Source organism: Passer montanus, unplaced genomic scaffold (genome assembly GCF_014805655.1).
Source record: "Passer montanus isolate IOZ18808 unplaced genomic scaffold, ASM1480565v1 scaffold192, whole genome shotgun sequence".
NCBI lineage: Eukaryota > Metazoa > Chordata > Aves > Passeriformes > Passeridae > Passer > Passer montanus.
This window is the reverse complement of record NW_024366503.1, coordinates 169848-186744: the sequence shown is the minus strand read 5'-3', so window position 1 is coordinate 186744 and position 16897 is coordinate 169848. Positions and strand designations below refer to the sequence as shown.

The 16897-nt window shown below is 53.1% G+C and overlaps 1 protein-coding gene across 1 annotated transcript; it reads left to right on the top strand.

Annotated features, from left to right (window-relative positions):
• Positions 1-21: 21 nt before the first annotated feature.
• Positions 22-16872, top strand: PYGB (glycogen phosphorylase B). The gene is made up of 20 exons (XM_039706408.1): positions 22-279; positions 2425-2526; positions 4355-4433; positions 5294-5397; positions 6709-6840; positions 8899-9010; positions 9399-9481; positions 10357-10500; positions 10825-10917; positions 11032-11178; positions 11284-11447; positions 11748-11862; positions 12555-12656; positions 12790-12937; positions 13456-13514; positions 14214-14355; positions 14679-14886; positions 15248-15382; positions 15491-15557; positions 15797-16872. Exons 1-20 carry the CDS (start codon positions 37-39, stop codon positions 15947-15949), a joined length of 2532 nt encoding a protein of 843 aa, XP_039562342.1. The 5' UTR covers positions 22-36; the 3' UTR covers positions 15950-16872.
• The last annotated feature ends 25 nt before the right edge of the window (positions 16873-16897 follow it).

Here is a 16897-nt window from a genome sequence, read left to right as displayed (position 1 = left end):
CTCCGCTGCCATAGCCGGCGGGGCGGCGGCGGCGGGATGGCGGCGCCGCTGAGCGACGGGGACCGTCGGAAGCAGATCAGCGTGCGGGGCATCGCGGGGCTGGGCGACGTGGCCGAGGTGCGCAAGAGCTTCAATCGCCACCTGCACTTCACCCTCGTCAAGGACCGCAACGTCGCCACCCCCCGCGACTACTACTTCGCGCTGGCGCACACGGTGCGCGACCACCTGGTGGGTCGCTGGATCCGCACCCAGCAGCACTACTACGAGCGGGACCCCAAGGTGAGCCCCGGCGGGACCAGGGACGGGCTGGGCGGCTGTGCCTTCACCAAGCGTGTCTCCGTGTCTACCTGGCAGGTGTCACTGCGGGTGTGACCGCTGGGCCTTGTCCCTTGCAGGTAGCTGGCTGTGGGGCGCCTTGCCATGGCCGTGCCGCTCATGCATCCCACCGTGATTTCTTCCCTGCGGGCATCATGACACCTGTATCCCTCACACGCACCCCGCTGTTTGTTTGTGCACGCCTCAGCATGGCTGTGTCCCCATGAGCCTTGCCCCATCTGTGTCCCTCACACACACCTTGCCATGCCTGTGTCCCCACGGACATCGCCACAGCCGTGTCCCTTGTGCAGTTTGCCATGACTGTGTCTCCACAAACTCTTCTGCAGTCTGGTTCCACCGAACCTTACTGCAGCATTGTCCCCCCCTCAGACACCCTCATAACTGTATCCCCCTGCACCTTGTCACAGCCATGTCCCCTGTGGTCCCACTCTGAGCAGGTCCTTGCATGGGCCTTGCTGCTGCCAGCTCCTCTGCGTGCTCCACCACGGTCACGTCCTGCACTCACGCTGCTGCGGTGGTGTCCCCTGTGGGCATCATCACCTCCATGGCTCAGCACAGCTGTGTCCTGACTTCACTCCTGCAGTGCATGCAGGCAGCTCAGCTTTCAGGCTGGAGAGGAGTTTCTTGCCTTGTGAAAAACGAGATAAACTCTCCCAGGTCACCAAACCCCGGGGTTCCTCCCCACTTGCCAAGGCAGGACAGTGATGCTGGAGGTGTTGGGGGCTGCAGGACATAACTCAGACTTAATCCTTTTGTATTAAGACCCAATCCAGCACTTGACTGGAGAGCCACAGAGAGCAGGTGTGTACAGAGAAAGGCAAGTACCTTCCCAGGGTGCAGGCAGGCAGCCACCTCCCTGAGTCAGCTCTTTTCCCAAGATGGTGAATATTGCCTTGACACAGGAAGCAAAGTGCACTTTCACCACAGAATGGCTGCATGTGCCCTGAGAGTTACACTGGTGCATGGGACTCTCCCTTTTGTCCCAACTCACACAAATGTGCCCTGATCTGTGTTGCAGCACCAACAGAAGGGGCTGCACAGATCCCATAAAGGCTCAGAGGAGCCTGGAGTGAGTTTGCTTACTGTCCTCTACACTTAGATTTTCACTAGAAATGCGCCCCTGTGGGAGACTGAAAGGAGCAGAGCATTTGTGTGCGATGATCCTGGTCTGTCTGATGAGCCCCAGGGAACAGACTGACCCTTTCAGACTCCCAGCAGAGTGGGGAATGCTGCTGCTCAGCAGGGAAAGATCCACACTACAGTGGAAAGAGATTCAAAGGAAAGCACAATTTGAAGTCAGGTAATTGCTCCATTAAGAATTCAGGTTTATTTATAAAAATATCCATAGTGATGAATCTGAGTGGAGGGCAATGAATGAATCTGAGTGGAGGGCTGGATGAATCCAGCCTGTGGAGGACAAATGTTTGCACAGCCTGCTTCTCATCCCACAAACAGGCTTTCATTAGCATTTGCAGCACAGACATGGCTCCTCTCAAACTTGGAAGGTCACTGCACAGTTGTGCCAAGAACCTTGCCACCTATGGGACAATTTACTTGTTCAACAGGGTGAAACGGGAGTGAAACTCAGTGTGGGGTGAGCAGGAGGATCCATGAGATGGGAGTGCTGGAAAATTACTCACAGGAAGGTGCTGGCCCTCAGCCCAGCCGGCCTGCATGGGGAAGGGGACTTGCTCTGGCTTTTGGGAGGCTGGATCAGCTCAGCCTAGGAAAACTTTAAAAGCTCAGCGTAAACATCACCTCAGCTGAGCCTGACAGTGTATAAATATATCATTCAGCATCCTAGATAATAGTTGCCCTGAGTTAATTAGGGAAACACTTAACAGGCAGCGAGATTTTTCTATAGAAGGCTGTTGGCAGGGAGATGCGTGGTGGAGGCTTGGCCGGCGTCCCGCATGAAATTCTTCTGACAAACAACTCTGGTGCGTGGTGTTCAGGAGCAGGCGCCAAAAACCAGTCTGGGAAGACATCCCTGCTCTGGAAAATGCTTGGGTCTGCTCTTGATTTGAAGCAGCTTCAGTGAAAGCAAAGTGCTGTGCTGTGTGTAAGCGTCTCGCTTTGCCTCCCCAGCGCATTTACTACCTGTCCCTGGAGTTCTACATGGGTCGCACTCTGCAGAACACCATGGTGAACCTGGGCCTGCAGAATGCTTGCGATGAAGCCATTTACCAGGTAAAGTCTTGGGGATATCAGGGTCTCCCTGAGGCTAAACTTTTCCACACAGATGGCTGAGTATCTTTATTTCTCAGGACTTCGCCTTAGAAGGTTGTTATTTGGATTACACAAAATGAAGCTTGGCTCTTTCTTAGTGTTTTTCATTCCCTAGAGAAGACAATGCGGGGGGCTTGGGGTTCCAAACCTTTTTCCGAACCACCATTTCCCTGTAGTGAATGGGAGAAACCAGAAGTGTGTACTGAAAACTACACCCAGTATCCTAAATGACATGAGAGTCACAGCCTGCAAAGGACTTTCCATTAGTGGGAGAGATGATGGTTTATCACAGGAGATGTAGTGTAATGGGAGAGACAGGGACTAGGGTAGCAAAACACCAAATTACAGTTCATACATTGAGGTACACAAGGCACAGCAGCAGTGCTGGCAGGTAAAAGTTAATTGGTGGGAAAGGAGAAAGGAGGGAAATAAATTGCTGGAAATAAAATGTCCTCAGATGATTTCCATCTTGAAAGAAACACAGCTGGGTATCACCAAGGCAATCACTAATGTGAGGCCATTGCTTATATGGTTATTTGCAGACACCTGTGCAACAGCACAGTGACCTTTTTTGACAGAATGAGGTTTTTGGCTTTCTCACCCAAACCCTTTATTTCTCCCCGCTTCTCTTCTCCCCTCCCTCTGCCCTACCAGATTGATCCATGTTACACTTTGTAGCAGAAGTTGGGCACTTGACTGTCTCTCTAAATGAGGTGCTACAGTTGCTGCTGAAACATCCTGGCAAGCCCTTTCCCTGCCAAGAGATCCAAAGGGATTTCCAGGGAGGCACCTGTTTCCTCTCTGAGGTATTGTGCCTCAGAGAGCAGCTGGCTTTTTTCAGGAGCATCCTCCAAGTTCCTTTGCAAGACAGTTTCCAAGTGCAGATTTGGCCTGACGTGCCAAGGCTTCCCTTGCTGTAGCCTCCAGCCTGTGGAGCTCATCATGGCCCGTGGCCAGGTTGCTTCAAAGGTCTCGTATCCAGCATGGCTCTGTCACTGAGGGAATTAATCTCAGTTTTTGTGTTCCCATCACTCTGTGCATGAGGCTTTCCCATCTTGTGGTTGCAGACCATTGAAGTGCTGGGAAAACACTTTGGGGAGCAGCTGCAGTATTGCTTTGACACTGTGCTGTCCCCCCTGGCACCAGGGTGAGCTGCTGCTGCCCCCTGAGAGTCTGCACCCCTGGACTCCTGGGGAGTCCTTGCTGCTGGCAGCCTTAGCCTTCCTCTGGCAGGGGCCCCCAGGCCATAGAACAAATGGCTCAGGAGGTGCAGGCAACCACTTCCAGCCACAGACTGCAGCCAAGGAGCTCGGTGGCAGGATGTGGGAAGCACAGAGAGTGATGGTGAATGCTGCAGTCACTGCTGCCAGCCTGGCCATGCCCTTCCTCAAGGACTCAATACATGAGCAGAGGGATGACCTCCCCTGCCCAGGCAGGACTCGGGGTCCCTTGCACAGTGGCTTGACCATTCCCCCCATTCTGTCTCCAATGTCAAGTTTGGTCAAAGGGCATCCTCACCTGAGGAGCTGCTAGGGTATGAGAGTTTTGTCTGAACTCCCTAAAGAAACATTCTTCATGGTAAAGCAACTTCTGGTGATGAGCTAAATTGTTTTCCAATCAATTAGGCTGTCCAAGTACTAGGTCCTGGTGAGATGCTTTGTGGAGAGACCTTGTGGGTTTAATCTCCCTCAGTGTGGGTTGTTTTGGGATGTGTTTGTCCTCCTTGGAGAGTAGCTCAGGACATGGGGTTTGTTTGGTGACATGTGCTGCTGTGGTTCTTCCCCAATAGCTGGGTTTGGACTTGGAGGAGCTGGAAGAAATTGAAGAAGATGCTGGACTGGGAAATGGAGGCCTGGGCCGCCTGGCAGGTAATACAGGGGGAGGGGAGTTCCCTTCTCATGCAGGGTGGGGAAGGCTGTCACACCCTCACCACTGGCATCTGCCCCACAGGCCTTCAGCAGTGTGGGACCCTCCTGCCTGCTCCTGGCTGGCCAGAAACATCCCCTCCCCAGTGAGGTGCAGCACCCCAGAGCTGTAGGTGTGCGTTCTGCAGTGCAGCAGGCAGGGCTGTGGCTGGAAGAGGCTGTCTGGAGCCTTTCTCCTCACCTCCCCATGAAATCTCTCACTTCTCAGAGGCACTCAACAGCTCTCACACAGGCAGATTGTTGGCTGCTATTTTAGTCTGCCTGTCCCGTGGGACAGCTGGAGATGAGAGCTCCCCGGCATGGAGTAAATGCTGGGGCTGATCTTCACCAGAGCTGCCTGATTGAGGGCTGGAAGGGTTTCCTTTGGAAGCAATAATGGTTAAGTAGCTGGTGGTGCAGCAGGTCAGGATCAGAAGCTCTGCTTTACTGGGCAGACAGGCTTAGAGCAAGGCAATTTTAGAAGACTTCTCACTGCAACAAAGCTGGATTTGGGATTTTGGTGATCTGTCCTTGTCACCAGCAATTTTGGGGGGTTGTGGTTGCTCAGCAGGACATGCATAGAGTCCTGCTGCAGACTGTCTCCTTGTCTCCCTTCTGCACATGGGTTTCCTCTGAGTAATAAACATTTCCAGCAGCACTGTTGTGGCAGCTCCTCATCTCCATGCACAGCAGGCTGTAGCATGTGCAGCAAGCAAGGAGTGAGGTTCCTTGTGTGTGCCCATGCTCTGCTCCTACAGCCTGTTTCCAGGACCCTTACAGCCTGTTTCCAGGACCCTTACAGCCTGTTTCCTTCACCTTTACAGCCTGTTTCCTGGACTCCATGGCCACACTGGGTCTGGCAGCGTATGGTTACGGCATCCGCTACGAGTTTGGGATCTTCAACCAGAAGATTGTTGATGGCTGGCAGGTACTTGGAAAACTCAGGTCCCTCTTTTTCCCTCTCTTTCATGCTGTGGACAAGGCTGGATGTAAAAGGCACTGCAGTGCCTTGAGCTGCTCTTAAACTGGGCATTTGAGTCCATCACTGGGCAAGGTGATGTGGGAATTGAGCCACGGGGCATGGCTGAGACCAGAGGTCTGCCTGCCTGGGTCTCCACTTTGCAGCTGCAACAATCCCAGAGTCCCATCCAGCTTGGCAGTGAGTCAGCAAAGCAGTCAGACTAAGGATGGAGGTGTGCCTAAATACCTCAGGAAGGTGTCTGGCAAAGGATGTGTTTGATCATTACGGAACATAAGTGTCTGGGGTGATTGCTGCTCCTGTGAGTTCCCTGGTCAGTGGCAGACAGGGATTAAACAGGAATTTTCCTGTAGCATTACTTATCGTACTATTTTCCAGTGAAAATAGGCTAAAAAACTGCCTCAGCTGGCAGTTTTCCTTACTGTGTGTCTAGAAATGGTTTTCATTAGGAGACTCACCTTGCTTCGGAGTACAAAGTATGTTTTTCCCCTTAAAATACCACTCCGTAAGTCAGGGACCATGAGAGGTTTGAAGGTTGTTTTTTCCTGCTCCTCCACAAAGAAGCTGCAATGCTAGGCCCCATAAATGGTGAAAACAGGGAGGGGAAAGCTTGCCCTGTGTTTGACTTCATGTTTCTTAAAAAAGAACAGGGGTGGTGGCATGCTGGGCTGTAGCCCTCCCCCCTGCCTTTCCCCTCCTTGTCCCACTATCTCCCCCTTCCTTTAAGTCCCTCCCCTCACAGCAGAGAAATTCGTGGAGGCACAAAGCATCTCTGGATAGCACCAGCCTAGGTGGCTCTGATGAATTCACTTTGCTCCCATTGCCACAGTTGTGAGCAGAGAGGAGAAACCCCCTCTGGCAGGGGGCAGAGCAGTTAACAAGACCTGGCTGACAGGGTGTGGCTTGTGGCCAGGAACATCGCCACTGGGTGCCTCATCCCATATATTCCACAGTATCCACAGTCACACTGGATGTCAAGGCCTGGAGACAGACCGAGTGCAGTGGTCTGTGCAGTTTGCACGGCTTAAACCTTAACAAACATCCATAGAGGCTGATTTATTTATACCAGCTGGGATGCAGTCATCCAAGTTTTGGAAAGCCTGGCTATCCTCTAGAGGCCTCTGCATATCCATTTTTAAAGCCAGCTTGCTGAAGCTTTGCTTTTAAACGGGTCTCCCTATGGAGAGCTGTGTTCAGCCTTCTGGTGGAGCCCCAGGGCACTGCTTGAGCCCCGTGTGCCTCTTGCTCCTCCTCCTGCAGGTGGAGGAGGCGGACGACTGGCTGCGCTACGGCAATCCCTGGGAGAAGGCCCGCCCCGAGTACATGCTCCCGGTGCACTTCTACGGCCGTGTGGAGCACACTCCCGAGGGGGTGAAGTGGATCGACACCCAGGTACCACCATCAGTCTCCCTGCTGGGCTGGGGAAGGCCAGACAGGGTAACCCTGGGCTGCCTGAGGTCTTCAGGCTTTGCTTCTCTCCCAGACTGGCCAAACTCCCTCTGCTACCCTTGCAGTTACGAAGGTGACTTTGTAACCTAAGGGGTTTGAGGAGATAAAAGCTTTTGTTGAATTGTTGCAGCAGGATTTGAGAAAACAAAGAGAGATCTATTGATCTCCAGGGCAAAGCTGCACAGTCTTACATGGATTTATGTTGGAGCATTGTAGGCTCTTTCCACGCTGCTCCTGGCCACTGTTCACTCACACTCTGTCAATTTTCAGCTGGTTCTGATGCTGCTGCTGTGCAGAGGCATGGAGCAATCCTGTGGGTGTTTAGCTCTTGTCATGAGAGCAAGTTCCTCATCCCCAGAGCATCCCAATGAACAGAGTGCTGTCAGGGGAGGCTGAAGGTATGGATTCCAGTCTCCAGTATGCCTGGAGGCCTTGTTTTGTGGCATCATGGAGCACAAACACTCCTCCAGCCTCTCCCACAGCTGCAGAGATAATGCTGTATTTCAGGAACTCCTGCTTGTTCAGGCTACTGCATCATAGGTGCATTCCCATTTCACTGCTAACAAAGGCACAGGTTTATTAAAAGGATGGGAGATGCTTCAGCCTCTCGTCTGTAAGCACTGCTCAGGGTGGAGGAAGGAAGGACAATTAATTTGGATTCAGGGAGATGACCTAGCCTTGTTCCCATAATGTTCAGCAGTCTCTCTGTCTGATGAACCAGCTCAGTTAATTCAAGGAGCTCACAGCCACAGAGCCCAGCCATTCTCTTCAGCACCAAGAAGCTCAGTTACAGTCACCTGGGCCTGCTCAGAGGAGAAATAAACCATTTTATTTCTGGTTGTAGGAGGCCATGAGGTGACCTAGGTCATTGCCATGTTAACAGTGCAGGGTTTCAACACCACAGCCCCAGCACAGTGAACATCTTGGGAGCACTGTGCCAGAGCTCTCTGGCCCCTAAGTGCAGCAGGCACCCATCTGGGGACCGAGTGCCATTGTATTTCAACACGTGTCTCTTCTGATCCTGCTGGTAGTCTGGGGTTTCAGGGATCCCAAACACTGCTTCCTACAAGGAGGTGGGTTTTCAGATAGTGCTGCTAAGGAAACAAGTTGGAAAAGTTCAAAAAAGCCAAAAATGCAGTCTCCAAATATAGCATGGCTGAGTTCATGTGATGTGTGCCCCAGTTCCTGGGCAGGCTCCCTGCCTGCTTCCATGTTCGGAGCTGGTAACAGCAGCTTGGAGAGCCTGAGCTCTTGCTGATTCTCCCCAGAGGGGAGCTGTTGCTGATGCCAGCACAAAGAGGCTGTTCATGACCAACATGCTGATCTGCCCAGGTTACCCTGCTGTGTGAACTAGGAGGTCCAGGGTTTCTCCCTGTAGCCATGTGTGCAGCCTCCTAAGGCTTAAGCATCATCTGCACAAGGAGTTTCACACTCATGTTCAGTTCAGGTGCTGGAGATCTCAGTGGAGTTATCCAGGCAGGTTCAACAAACCCTGAATATTGGGGGGATGGCTCTGGAAATGGTGCTGCAGTTGTGGGGTTTGGTCCTGGCAGGTTGCAGAAGGCTAATGGGCACAATTCAGGATGTGGAGTTAATCACAGATGGAAACACAAAAGTCCAAGCTGCCCTGGCTTTACCCTAGCAGAGACAGAATCCCAGTGGGCAGCTGGGGGTGCTTTCAGTGCTCTGATAGGTACCCCAGTTGGTACAGGAAGGTCAGCAGGTTTCTTGCAACTCTCTTTTGCATGTCATTGGTGGGGTTGAAAGTCAAGTTGGTTAGTAAAGCTCCAGACAGCTCTGGTTCTCCTATGAATGCTTTCCCAGTAGGTGATGGAAGTGCCCATGATAGCAGGGAAGTCTGTGAAGCTCAGCAGGTGTATTTTAGTGAGGTGAGATTCCTTCCACAGCCAGGACTTCTGGATTCTTGCAGAGGTTTCAGCTGCTGTCCCACGCTCTCTAGGTCACTGTGCTGTAACCAGGGGGGAATGCTGTCCTTTTCAGGTTGTCCTTGCCATGCCTTACGACACCCCAGTGCCTGGATACAAGAACAACACTGTGAACACCATGAGACTCTGGTCTGCCAAGGCCCCAAATGACTTCAACCTTCAGGAGTGTAAGTGCTGTCCCTCCACTGCCTCTCCTCTGGCCAGGCTGGGACACAGTTGTCCCTTTGTGCACAGCACCTGGAGCAGCACTTCACATCTGGCCTGCTTTGTGTTTATTTCATAGCTATCTCCAAACCACAGCACTGTGTGCACATCCATGGATCACACTACTCCCCAGCTGCTTCCAGAGCCCTCCTACACCAGGACACCCACCCGTCTCCTCCTGTCACTCTAGTGCCTTTCACACTTGTACATTCGCATCCTGTTCCATTAATACCAGCCTGAATATTCCTGTTACAAAACCTCTCTACAAGAAAAGAGGGAAAAGTGTGGTGTCAGGGATCTGCCTGAATCTCTACAGCTGCTGCAGTGCTGTGTGTATTTCTCTCCCTGCAGTCAATATGGGTGACTACATCGAGGCAGTGTTGGACAGAAACCTGGCAGAAAACATATCCAGAGTCCTGTACCCAAATGATAACGTGAGTGACTTGCTTGCCTCTCTTCCCTGTTGCTCAGAATCATCCTTTCTGCAGTTCTATCTCCTTGTTTGCAAACACTGGAAGGTCATGGCCATCTGATGCTTGTTGCTCTGCTTTAATACAGTGCAGGTTGTCCCTGTAATTCCCAGTGAACAAATATGGCTCTGCTGGCTCCAGAGGGTCTTTGCTGGCTGATTGGCAGCTAAGAGTCTGGCCCATGTAGTGTAGCTGCTCCGTTCCATGCTGCAGGGAGGGGAACATCCTTCAACTTCAAGGCAGTTGCCAGTTTATACAGCGGGGGCTCATTTCCATACCCAGTTCAAGGGATTTTTCACTGCAAGTGCTGTCCCAGGCCAAGCACTCTGGGCTCTGGGTCCAAAAGGGAAGAGCCCTCAAAATCTAGTCATGGATTGGCTTCTGTTCTGGAAAAGAAAATCCCCTGCACTTTGCCCCACACCCTATCAAACCTGCTGGTGTTTTAAAATAGACCAGCAGAAAGCATGGTGTGTGTGAGGCAGCTGGTGTGTCCAGAGACATTCCTGGCTATTGCAGAAAGCCCAAAATCCTTTGTCAAAAAGCCCTGCAAAGGATTTTGCCACTAGGGAGGGTACTGTGCTGGCTCTGTAGGAGAAGCATTGATGGGGCAGGCTCTCCCTCTCTCAGTTGCTCTCTCTGGAAGCAGCTGTTTGGGATGCCAAGCCCTTTGTGAGTCCCTACAGACATATGAGAAACATCCACATTTGCCCTGGTGAGGAGCCAAACGTGTGAAGCCTGTTGGGAAGCCCCTCGGGGTGGAGAGGAGCATCTCCAGGGCTTTGGCTGCCAGGTGGGGATGGCAGCTGCAGCTCTGATGGATGTGGTACCCCCACCTGCAGTTCTTTGAAGGCAAGGAGCTGCGGCTGAAGCAGGAGTACTTTGTGGTGGCTGCCACCCTCCAGGACATCATCCGCCGCTTCAAATCCTCCAAATTCGGCTGCCGGGACCCTGTGAGAACATGCTTTGAAACCTTCCCAGACAAGGTGAGTCCGTGGGCAGAGGCACTGGGGAAACTTCAGCCACACCTGCCTCTCTCGAGGGAGAGCAGGACTAAACGGGGGCATTTATACAAACACCCTGGCAATTTGGGTTGTAAAACAGATGATCTCCAGGCCTGTTTTCCCAGGGAAAAAATTGTAATTTAGAGCAAAACTTGAAATAGCTCCATTAATGAGCGTTTTCTCTGTTTCTGGGTTGTGAGTTATGAGAAGAGCCTTGGGGCTTACTCTTACCCCAACCCCATGCATGCAGGGCACTGTCACAGTCCTGTCACTGCCAGAACTGAGACCAGCAAGTCTGTGTTGCAGGTGGCTATTCAGCTTAATGACACCCACCCTGCCCTGTCCATACCAGAGCTCATGCGAATCCTGGTGGATGTGGAGAAAGTGGACTGGGACAAGGTGAGCAGAGCTGGGAGCACCCTGCTGAACCTTGCAGGGGAAGGATCTGTGGGATTTCCTTTTCCCACCTGGCCTGGGTGCACTGGGTGCATTAACCTGCTGTCTGTAATGCAGGCCTGGGAGATCACAAAAAGGACCTGTGCCTACACCAACCACACAGTGCTGCCTGAAGCCCTGGAGCGCTGGCCGGTCTCCATGTTTGAGAAGCTGCTGCCACGGCACCTGGAGATCATTTACGCCCTCAACCAAATGCACCTCGATGTAAGGGACCTGTCCCAGGCTGTGGGAACTCTGGGCATCCTGGTGTGACCAAGATGCTCCTAGGTCCTGTGGCCGTGTCACCCATGTCCCCCTCCCTGCCCGCAGCGTGTGGCAGCTCTGTACCCGGGGGACATCGACCGTCTGCGCAGGATGTCGGTGATCGAGGAGGGAGACTGCAAGCGGATCAACATGGCTCATCTCTGCGTCATCGGCTCCCACGCTGTCAACGGCGTGGCCCGCATCCACTCCGACATCGTGAAGAACTCGGTGTGAGTTGGGACACAGCCAGGCATGCACCCTCTCTGCTCACTGGGCTTTGCCTGCCAGCTGGGAAGGGTTGGCTGGGGCAGCTGTGTGTCCAGGTCTGCTTTGGTTGCCTTGCTGGGGAGACCCTTTGGAGCTGGGGAAACTCTTGGCAGTACAGCTGAGGAAGGGGGTGAGAGGCAGCAAAGAGTTCACAGCTGTTACAGGGAGACTGATAGAGCCTGCCCTGAGTCAGGAGCACACACTGCGGGGCCCAGCTGTAGCTCGGGTGGTGGTGGGTGGCTCAGAGCTCCCTGGTGTTCCAGGTTCAAGGATTTCTATGAGCTGGAGCCAGAAAAGTTTCAGAACAAGACCAACGGGATCACACCGAGGCGCTGGCTCCTGCTGTGCAACCCAGGATTGGCTGACATTATTGCTGAGGTGAGTGGTGATCACGTGAAGTGAGGAGATGAGTGTGATCCCTTTGGTCACCCTCTTCTGGTGGTCTGGTCAGCCCTGACAGCTGTGTGGGGACAGTCTGAGAGGACCGTGCTGTGGTACATGTAGGAGTGAGATTGTCTGGGCTCTAAAGTTGATGAAGAGTTGGCCCAAAAAAGCTGTGGAAATCTGGATCTGGTCCTTGCCCTCATGGGGGCTGCACACAGGCACAACCATAGGGTGTCTGGACAAGTGTTCAGCTTCATAGGCACAAAGGAGCTCCTCCCATGGAGGGCCAGCCCCAATCCTGTCCCTTGTATTTCCCAGGCCCTTTAGGACAGGTTTTTACATCACACTGCAACATGCCATGACTGAATATCATCCTGTAGTTAAGTGAATCTTCATGTCCTGCTCATTGGTTTCTGCAGCTGCCAGGAGGCCATGGCACATGTGCACACATTCTCCCTCTTCCTGCTAAAACTCCCTGAGAAAGGGGGGCTTGTCTGAATTTTTGCAGTGCCCTGTTTCCATTGGGCTTCTTTGTGATGCAGAGAAATAATCTCACAATAAGAAACTGCCTTTTCCTGGCCACACTGCCTCTTCCAGTTCCCAAGGGGACTGTGGCACCTCTGCTGGGAAAGGGCAGTCGTGGACTGGGCGAAGTGTCTCATGACATTCCTGATTTGTTGTTTTAGAAAATTGGGGAAGGCTTTATCACAGATCTGAGCCAGCTGAAGAAGCTACTGGAGTTCATCGATAATGAGACTTTTATCAGGGATGTGGCAAAAGTCAAGCAGGTAACGTGCACTGGAGGTGGCCTGGGGGAAGAAGGCTAAAAGCACCATGCTGCCAGGAACATCCCAGCAGCAAATGCTCACTTCTGATGCAAGCCCTGGCAACTCATGCCTGTTCCTCAAATTTTTCTGCCAGGAGAACAAGCTGAAGTTTGCAGCCTACCTGGAGGAGCAGTACAAGGTGAAGATCAACCCTATGTCCATGTTTGATGTCCAGGTGAAGCGAATCCATGAGTACAAGCGGCAGCTGCTGAACTGCCTGCATGCCATCACCCTCTACAACCGTAAGTTCCCCGGCCTCTCACTGCCAGGGCTTCTCTCCAGGAGGGAAGACAGAGTGTCTGAAGGCTCATACAGAGCTCTGGGGAAAAGCTCACAGCCCAAATCTCCAGCCCAGGTAACCTCCACACCTGTTCTACAGCTGTCGAGACTGACCTGGTGCAAGTTAAGATCCCATTTCCCATTGTATTCCTGGGGCCCCTGCGCATTCCCAAAGGGAGGCAAGTCATTGGAGCTCTGCATTGTTCTGGCTTCAGTAGTTCTCCAAGGATCTGAATCCCCAAGGATTCTGTGGCCGTTTTTTGCTCACCACAGCTCCAGCAGCTGTCTGGTTGGGTGTCAGGGTCCTCCAAGGTTGATGGGTCCTTGTGACATGGGCTGAGATCCCTGCCTGCCTCTGATCAGGCAGATCTGATCTGCCCCGTTTATCTTCAGTTCTGAAGATTTTTAATTTTTTTTTTTAAGATCAAATTTGAGCTTTCAAATTTGAAAAAATTTTGAAGAAAGATCCCTGCTCTTTCAGGCATCAGATGTAATCCATCCAAATCCTTTGTGCCCAGGACCATTATGATTGGAGGAAAGGTAACCTGCATTCCAGACTCGATGCATGCGTGGCTCGGGGGGTGGATGGGGAAGGTCCTGTCTCCTTTCTGTGGCTTTGCTGGGCCTGCTGTAGATTAGCCAGCAGCAGGGAACACCTCCATGAACTAACTGGACTGAGCAAGGCTCCCGCACTATTACCCCATGGCTCAGGACTTCTTCTCCCAATAGGGTGTTTTTCCCAATTCATGGCTGGGACAATTAGAATTGTTCAGGCTCTGGGCAGGCTTTATGGTAGCCTTTAAGTGCTTGAAGTGGGCCTTTTAAGAAAGATGGGGACAAATGTTTTAGCAGGACCTGTTGTGATAGAACAAGAGATAGTGGTTTTAAATTGAAGAAGGGTTAATTTAGATTAGATCTAAGGTGGAAATTTTCTCAATCTGTGTGGTGACCAACTGGAACAAGTTGCCCTGAGGTGCTACATGCTCCATCTCTGAAAACATTCAAGATAGGTTGGATGGGGCTCTCAGCAACCTGGTCTAGTTGAAGATGTTCCTGCTTATTGCAGGGGGGTTGGGCTAGATGCCTTTCAAAGGTCCTTTCCAACCCAAACCATGCTGTGATTCCATGTGAACAGCAGAGGTGAGGCTCAGACTCACTGCAGTGAGAACCCCACACTGTCATCTGTTATGCTCTCCCTTCCTTAAAAGCCTTCCCCATTTCTGGACTGCTCTTCTTCAGGCGGCCCCTGGCTACCACATGGCCAAGATGATCATCAAACTCATCACATCCATTGGTGAGGTCATCAACAACGACCCCTACGTGGGGGACAAGCTCAAGGTCATCTTCCTGGAGAACTACCGGGTATCCTTGGCTGAGAAGGGTATGTCTGGTCTTCTGCAAGCACGTGTCAGAAGTTGGGCATGTCCCAGCTGAGGCCAGGAACGGGCTGGCCTGAGAGGCAGTTGTGGCAGGACACCTGGCTGTCCCTAGGATAAGCCTGAAGGCTCCACACAGGGCAGGAAGCCAGCTTCATGCAGGAGTGGCAGCAGCTGCTTGGGGTCATGGCAAAGCTGAGCCTGGCCTCACAGTTGTGCTGTTTGGGCTGAGGGCAAGCTCAGAAGGGCCACTGGCAAATGCCCAGTCCTGGTTGTGGGGAGCTGCAATGTGCCAAGGATTAACTCCTACTTCTCTTGCACCTGGCAGTGATCCCAGCAGCGGATCTCTCCCAGCAGATCTCCACAGCTGGCACGGAGGCCTCAGGTACTGGCAACATGAAGTTCATGGTGAACGGGGCCCTCACCATTGGTACCATGGACGGGGCCAACGTGGAGATGGCTGAGGAGGCAGGAGAAGAAAACCTCTTCATATTTGGCATGCGGGTGGAGGACGTGGAGGCCCTGGACCGGAAAGGGTTGGTGAACGCCAGGGCTTGGCAGATGGGGATGCAGGGCTCAGCTCTGGTGGGGAGAGCCGTGTTCTCTGGGAGGGACACCTTCCCTTCTGGGCAGTTCTGGACAGGAAAAAGCAGGGGGCTAGAGGCAGTCTTTGCCTTGGGCTGCAAGGATTCAGCTTGCCCAAGCACACTGGCTGTGAGTGGGACATGGCACGAAGCGTGTCAGACACCGCTGCTGGTCTGAGCCACGAGCAGGGTGCTCTGATGGGCACAGCCCTGGGAGCAAGCCCCACACTCCGGAGCTGTAGCACATCCTTGCCCCAGACACAAGGGCCCCAGGAAGAGCAGCAGTGCCCAGAGGCTGTCTCTGCTGGCACAGGTACAACGCCCGCGAGTACTACGAGCGCCTGCCCGAGCTGCGCCAGGCCATCGACCAGATCACCAGCGGCTTCTTCTCCCCGCGGGACCCCGGCTGCTTCAAGGATGTTGTCAACATGCTCATGTACCACGACAGGTGAGTCCTGGGAAGCATCCCTGTGCAGGGAGAGCCCTGGCTGCTCATGGGAAGATGTCTGTCCTGCCCAGAAGGCAAGCCCCAGCCAGACTCTGCTTTGGGTTTCAGGTTTAAGGTGTTTGCAGACTATGAGGCCTACATTAAGTGCCAAGGGCAAGTGGACCAGCTGTTCATGGTAAGACTCGCCCACTGCTGAGTGGGAAGACTGGGGGTTAACTGGGATGAGTGTGCTACAGTGGAGCCTTTCTTAGGAACACTGCAGCATGTGGTGCCCTGGGGCAGGGTGAGGCAGGTTTGGCTGATTCAGCAGCCCCCCACCATGGTGTTTTAAACCAGCCAGTGCCCTGCAAGGCTGCAAGCCAGGACGGAGCTAGGTGAGCAACTGAGTACTGACACTGCCTCTCTTCTTCCCAGGATCCCCGGGAATGGACGAGGAAAGTCATCAGGAACATTGCGTGCTCGGGCAAGTTCTCCAGTGACAGAACCATCACAGAGTATGCCCGTGAGATCTGGGGGGTGGAGCCTTCTGCCACAGCAATTCCCCCGCCCAACCTGCCCCGAAATTGATGCAAGCACCAAGGGAAGGAAGGAGGGATATGCTCCCATCGCAGGAGGCCTCACCTGCATTTCACCACCAGTCAGATGGGCTCAGCTCTGCAGAACCAAGGCCTTTCCCTCAGAGGGATAGAAGGATGCTCTGAGGAGGAGCCCTGACTAAGGAACAAGAGCTGGAGGGCAGGAGAAAGGACCTTGTGTTTGCACCTACCTAGCCTGCACGTGCTGCATAGTGCTTTTAGTGAGAGATGACCATGGATAAGTCTTCCACAGCTGTGCTCCATGCTTAACAAGGGCTTTCCAAGTAAACCCTCCCCTCCACCTGTGTGCAAGGGCCTGGTCTCCTTCACCCTGCTCCCTAAAGTAGGATTAGCCAACACAAAGTGTGTCTTTCTCCTGCAGGGGTCTGCTGGGCCCAAAGCTGGGAGAGAGAGGCCAATCCCTGCCCATCCCCTTCCCCAGTGTCACCTAAGGAAGGGTGGGCTGGCTGTGAAAGCAGCTGGCCCCAGGGCAGGCAGCAATGTCAAACACTGTGCCACAAGCAGGAGAGCCTGGGATCAGCCACTTCCTTGCCACAGAGCTTACTGTAGCTTCCTATCACACCTCTTACCTAACTAAAGGCCCAGTAACCAAGCCACTCCAGGGGTTTTTAGCCTCCATCTCTGCATAGGGAGGGCTGTACCTGCTACTGCCAGCTGGGTAGCTGAGCCTGCTGGCTCTTGGCTCTGCAGATACAGCTGTGAGTGCGTGCTACTCAGGGGATGAACATGGATCACATCCCTGGCACTCTTCCATAGCAGGATCATGCTGCTCCACATGTCCCTCCCAGTGCTGGGGTCACAGTTTAACACCCATAGTGCTGTGTAGTGCACCAGTACTGCCCTGTTTGACACCAACTCATTAAAACAACCCAAACACCTGCTGGTTTGACTTCAGACTGACTTGCGACTATTCCATGCC